The sequence below is a fragment of the Melanotaenia boesemani genome, chromosome 7 (assembly GCF_017639745.1).
Source record: "Melanotaenia boesemani isolate fMelBoe1 chromosome 7, fMelBoe1.pri, whole genome shotgun sequence".
NCBI lineage: Eukaryota > Metazoa > Chordata > Actinopteri > Atheriniformes > Melanotaeniidae > Melanotaenia > Melanotaenia boesemani.
The window spans coordinates 666,868-672,973 of record NC_055688.1 but is presented as its reverse complement, the minus strand read 5'-3'; the positions used below and the strand labels follow the sequence as shown (position 1 = coordinate 672,973).

At 42.1% G+C, this 6,106-nt stretch overlaps 1 protein-coding gene across 1 annotated transcript in view; it reads left to right on the top strand.

Moving 5' to 3' along the window:
* The first annotated feature begins 799 nt into the window (after positions 1-799).
* LOC121643693 (magnesium transporter protein 1-like) overlaps positions 800-6,106 on the top strand; it is a 77,195-nt gene continuing 71,888 nt past the window's right edge. Inside the window, exons 1-3 of the mRNA XM_041991251.1 lie at positions 800-959; positions 1,325-1,494; positions 1,566-1,683. Coding sequence (XP_041847185.1) covers positions 879-959; positions 1,325-1,494; positions 1,566-1,683 — 369 coding nt within the window. The 5' untranslated portion in view covers positions 800-878. The remainder of the gene's footprint in view (positions 960-1,324; positions 1,495-1,565; positions 1,684-6,106) is intronic.

Below are 6,106 nucleotides of genomic sequence, written 5' to 3'. Positions count from 1 at the left end.
TACCGTTATAATATAAAGATATATATATATATATATATATATATATATATATATATATATATATATATATATATATATACATACACACATACATACATACATACATACACACATACATTATATATATATATATATATATATACATATATATATATATATATATATATATATACATATATACATACATACAAAAGATTATCTGTTTGATTTTTCTGTGCTATAGGATATTTTTCATTGTATCTGTTATTACAGGCCCTGACATAACAGCGCTTGCTGAAAGAAAGAAAAAAAGAAAGAAAGAAAGAAAGAAAGAAAAAAAGAAAGAAAGAAAGAAAGAAAGAAAAAAAGAAAGAAAGAAAGAAAGAAAGAAAAAAAGAAAGCAAGAAAGAAAAAGAAAGAAAGAAAGAAAGAAAGAAAGAAAGAAAGAAAGAAAGAAAGAAAGAAAAAGAAGAAAGAAAGAAAGAAAGAAAAAAGAAAGAAAGAAAGAAAGGAAAGAAAGAAAGAAAGAAAGCAAGAAAGAAAAAAGAAAGAAAGAAAGAAAGAAAGAAAGAAAGAAAGAAAGAAAAAAAGAAAGAAAGAAAGAAAGAAAGAAAAAAAGAAAGAAAGAAAGAAAGAAAGAAAAAAGAAAGAAAGAAAGAAAGAAAAAAAGAAAGAAAGAAAGAAAGAAAGAAAAGAAAGAAAAAAAGAAAGAAAAAGAAAGAAAGAAAGAAAGAAAGAAAGAAAGAAAGAAAGAAAGGCCTTGAATTGGGACACACCTTATGTTCCTACAGCGCGTGCGCCGTTTGTGTAAACACGGAAGACGGTGTTGACCAATGAGAAGCTGACAGAAGTTGCTCGCGTGCACACGTCCCCCGTAGCGCTGTGGATAGTTTGGCAGAATGTTTGGCAAACTTCTCTTTCCGCTGCTGTTTCTGGTGCTTTTCCACCACGAGCCCGGTGATGCGCAGAAGAAGAAAGAGGTAACGCAGTCTGAAGTCTCAGCGTCGCAAAGTTCCGCCATTCTGCGGGAAGTTTTGGCGACTTTTTGAAAGTTGGCAGCCGCTTGAATCCGCGGCGGCGCTGTGAGCAAGCTAAGCTAACCGGAGCATGACATGTAACATGTTAGCTTGTGTATGTTGTGGTGTATTTCAGAAGAGGGAGAAGAAAGAAAACTAGTCTGAGCTCAGCTTGGAAGTGGTCCAGAGTCTCCGCTTTGGCTGTAAAGTTCAGTCAGTTAAACTTGTGAACTCGGAGAAGAGACCAAGCCCAGGGAAGGAGGGTTGGACGGGTTCTTGGTTGGTTCGGGAGGAACTAGCAGAGGTTTTGGTGTGTGTGTCCCGAACAGACTCTGCTGTCAGAGAAGGTGACCCAGATGATGGAGTGGGCCTCCAAGCGGTCCGTCATCAGGATGAACGGAGACAAGTTCCGTCGCTTCGTCAAGGCTCCTCCCAGAAACTACTCGGTGTTCATCATGTTCACGGCGCTGCAGCCACAGAGGCAGTGCGGGGTGTGCAGGTAGGCGGCCGCAGGCACGCGCTTGCATTTCTGCTCCTCTTCACGCCGTTTAACGGATCTTTTCTTTTCAGACAAGCTGCTGAGGAGTTCCAGGTGCTGGCTAATTCATGGCGCTACTCCTCTGCCTTCACCAACAAAGTCTTCTTTGCATCTGTGGATTTTGATGAAGGATCAGACGTCTTCCAGATGGTGAGATGTAGACTCAGGCTGTGTCCGAAAGTCCCCCCTACTCCCCAACCCCTCCTTCACTACATAGGGCTGCACTACAAAGCGACTCAATAGGCTCTTTCCGACTGTAGGAACCTTTTGCAGTTCCTATAACTTTTTCAGGAACCAGGCCGTTTTTTCGTGCATTCCGACATACAGGAACTAGGGACCAAAGCCCTCAGTTCCTAGAACCATTTTAGTTCCTGCTCCAGGCAGGGTCTGAACGGGGTTCTATAGGAACCCTCATGACGTAGGTGTTTGGTGACTGGTAGCTCCGCCCCTTGCCAGATTTCCGCATTTTGTGTCCCCGCCACATTTAAAAAACACGGTTGCACATACGGACAAAAACAACAACAAGCAAGCGATAAATGGACCGACGAGGAGGTCGAAGCTCTTCTGACCGTCTACACCACAGAGGATTTTCAGAGAGGTTTTGATATAAAAATATTCCTGACGATCAGCTCTCAGTCAGAGAACGCGGGATAACGCGAAGCAGCGCACGTAGAAAACTCACACAAGACTACAAATAAATTAAGAACCACGACAACCGGAGCGGGACGAACCGAACAAACAGTAAATTGGACAGTTTGTACCACCGACATGTTTACTCGGGCAACGCCGCAGCAAATGACTCCTGCGTGCGGCAGGAAAAGCCAGTGTGATATGCAGCTTATACACACATGTACATAGTTATTTTTGCTCTGCTGTATTCACTATAAAAAAATAAATGACTTTGTAAAGAGTCTGAAGTTTTCAGTTTGTGTCTGTTAGATGTGCTTTGGCCACATCTATAAAATATTAGCTAATAAAAATATTGAGTAGTTATTAACTTATCACAGCTATGAAATATTAAATAATCCATCTTTGGTCGCTACGTTTTAAGTCTTATCCTGGGTGTAAATTACATTAGTTTATCAACTTTATAATATGCTCCATATCACAGAACGAAGTTTATCATGTTTAACCAAGATCTGACACAAATACACACCTGTAAACATTTCACCACCTTTTTATATTTTTACCTTCATATACGCTAAATCTGTGTGACTATGTCCTCATAATTCTAAACCATAACTCAGTCACAACCAACCCTTCAGTGACGGATTACTCCTTCACCTTTCTACTGATGATTCCATAAAACACACAAAGCTTAAAGCAGATGATGAGATCTTTATTTTAAACATAACACACACACACACACACACACACAAAAATAAAAAAAATAAAAAAAAAAAAATGAAATGATACATTTCTATGGAACATTTTCTCTTTAAATGTGTACATCATGTATACATGTATGTTCTGTCTGTGGAACTTCCAGAACATGATGCTTATTATGAAGAGGTGTGTAGTGATTAGCTGGAAGGCAGGAGGTAAAGCATCCAGGCTGTTCTCCATCTCCTTCAGTATCTGCAGCAGGTGGTTGTGTCCATCCTCTCCAGTGCAGCTTCAGGCGGCCACAGATGTATTGAAACGTCTCCCTGGACATACAGGAATTCTCTATCCACTGCTTATCGGTAAAATTGAGAACAACCTTTTCCCGCTAGTTATCAGCTTTGCTCCGGATCAGCCAGACGGTGAGGAGGTTCAATGAGCTGCAGCAACGTCTGAAACAGAACACGAGTTACAATAAACCCGCCGTCTGAAATATTTACTCATAAGACACGTATACAATCGGCGCATGTTTAATAAGTTAAACTTACACGTCGTCTCCTTTGTCTGCGGCGGATCTCCTGCCGCTGGATTCTTCATCTTCTGACTCTCAGGAGCCTTCCAGCCTCGACGTGAGACGCCTGGTTGTATCGTCCATCAGTAACATCTCCATCAAGCAGAGCATGAACACGACGATCTCTTCCTTCTCCATGTTAGCTTGCCTTGTTGTTTTGTTTTTAGCGGGTTTTGTTTTGTTGTTATGTGGCGCTAAAGTCACACGTCACTGTCGCAGACGTATGCGTCACATCGGTCCCGCTACCGCCCCCAACTCATGTGCGAATGCAACATGAAACAGTTCCCCTGGAGAAGGTAGTTCCTAGAACTAGGACAGTTATTAGAACTGCGTTCTTAGAACTTCTCTGTCGGAATGCGCCTATTCTCTTGGCGATTTGGACAGGAAGCTGCCTATTTTTTCCTCGCCGCAAACCACGTGACTACCGCCGTCACCACGGCAACCACAGCCCGCGTCAAGATGTCATTCCAAATCCAATCCAAAGTTGTGTGTAAATATTTTTATTTTTCTTCCTTATGTTGTATTTTATTCTTTGTTTGTTGGCTTATAGGTAATTTCGCGTAGCTCAATTTTTTCGCCTCCGTGCGCCATGTTGAGCTTCTGCCCGCAATGCATTGTGGTCTATATTGACCCACCATCGATGCTCACTACTTTTGAAGATGCATTGTGGGTAATTTTGAGTGCCCTACTTTTTTCTCTCTGGACATTCGGACACTCTGACAAAATGGCAGGACCCCTATGTAGGGCACTATGTAGGGAGTAGGGAGACACGGAGTGTGTCTCAAACCGAGCTCTTACATGAGTCCACTGGAAGGTAGTGTGTAGTGTGTAGGTAGTGTGTAGGTATTGTGTAGTGCGCACTAAGCTCTACCTTCTGTAGTGACACTATCGTGGGTAAGTCCATCCACATTGAGCTCTAACGTTTTGAACTTACCGGTAGTGACGTACCAGCTTAGCAGCGCCGCTCTGTTAATATACTTTTTTTTCTTCCAAAATCACGTTAACATACGTGTTTGCATGCTATTAAATGCCTTTTAAAAGGCCTCATTAGTAAAACAAAGAACCGTGGCCTCCACTGTATTAATCTATCTGAGTAGATAACAATAGAAACCATCAGCACACGTTCATGTGTCTTTGCGTGTCTCCCCCATACCTGTTAGTACAAAGTGCAATTTAAAACACTAATAAAACAGCTTTTAAATAAGCAAAGATATCTTAACTGAATTAAAGTACTTTACATTATACATGTGTTTTATTGGTGTTTACACTGATTCGTTCACGTCTGCAACAGGAAACCGATTCTACTAGAAATCATCATTTAAAATATGAAACGCAGTAATGAAGACGCTAAAACAGGGATGCAGAAAACATTTAAACTTTTTATTAAAACATTTCTCTCTTGCCACCTCCTCTTCTCCACAGCAGCGTCCTGGCCCGCAGGTGGTAAATGCCTCAGTGCCACTGCTGGCTCGGTGGTTTGATGCCACAGTGGCCTACGGTGAACACAGAATGACAGGTTATATAAAAGCAAACATTATTATGTACTTTATGGGTACTTTGCAGACGCTTATTTAAAGTGATGTACAATCAGCTACGGCTTAGTCAGCGTTACCATGGAAACGGGCCAGTTCTCTAACCAGCGGTGTTTTCTAATCAGTTTTCAGATCAAGGACCATTTCGTTTACGCCAGAGACCCCGCAGTGCTTCATCTGGAGGTTCAACCATCATGAATAAACATACGGAACCTATAGCATTAATCATTTTTAACACTTATAGCCCATCAACATCCACGAAATTGGCTATAAAACTGTTAACATTTACGTTGCTAACTCTACTGCAGCCTCCAACAAATGATCAGATCCATAACTGTCATCAGGGATAGAAGAGATAAGAAGTATGCTGCAGTTTATATTAGAATTATGATCAAATAACTTCATACTTACAACAGTAGAAAACAGCCTCCGCCTGCATCGGTACCGCTGAGTCGGTGGCTGCCAGCTCTGAAAAACTGGTTGAAAGTCCCTCCCCTTCCGCTACGTCAGCAAGATGGCGTCCGTTTAGTGCGTGTAGTGTCCAGCGTTTCGCACTAGATTTTTGGCCGAGTTTAGGGCAGCATCCGGGTACTTTCAGTGTTTTTACTGAAGTTTCTGTGTCAGTGAACTAAGCACTTAAATGTAGTGTTGGAAGTATAGAAGTGCGCGGTTTGGGACACACTGACAGCCTCAGAAAGGCCTCCGTCCGTGTAACAGAGAAAACTGTCCTCCGTCCAGTCCAACACCGCGGACCTCAGACCCTGTATCAGTCTGTTACAGCCTTTAAACTCCCACAGCTGTCAGTTGTTTTAGGCTTGTTAGCTTTTAGCTTTCCCATCAGGAAAGCAGGTGATGTTCCAAACGGAGAACACAGCATGTGCTACAGGTGGGACCTGGACCGGGTCAGGTAACCCTGCTTAAAAAGCAGACAAAGAAAGAACAGATGGACTCCGTTCTGTGGCTGGAACAGAGGCCAGGATGATATGGGCTCTTTTTTCCAAAGTGAATCTGATTTCTAGTTTTAATCCATGTTTTCTTGTCTCTCTTAAAACAAGGTTAAACTTGATGTGTGTGTAAATGTTTGTCGAGGATCGTAGAGCCGTGACTGAAGCCAGGCTTTTCCACCGTAGTGATGACCAGCAGCCGG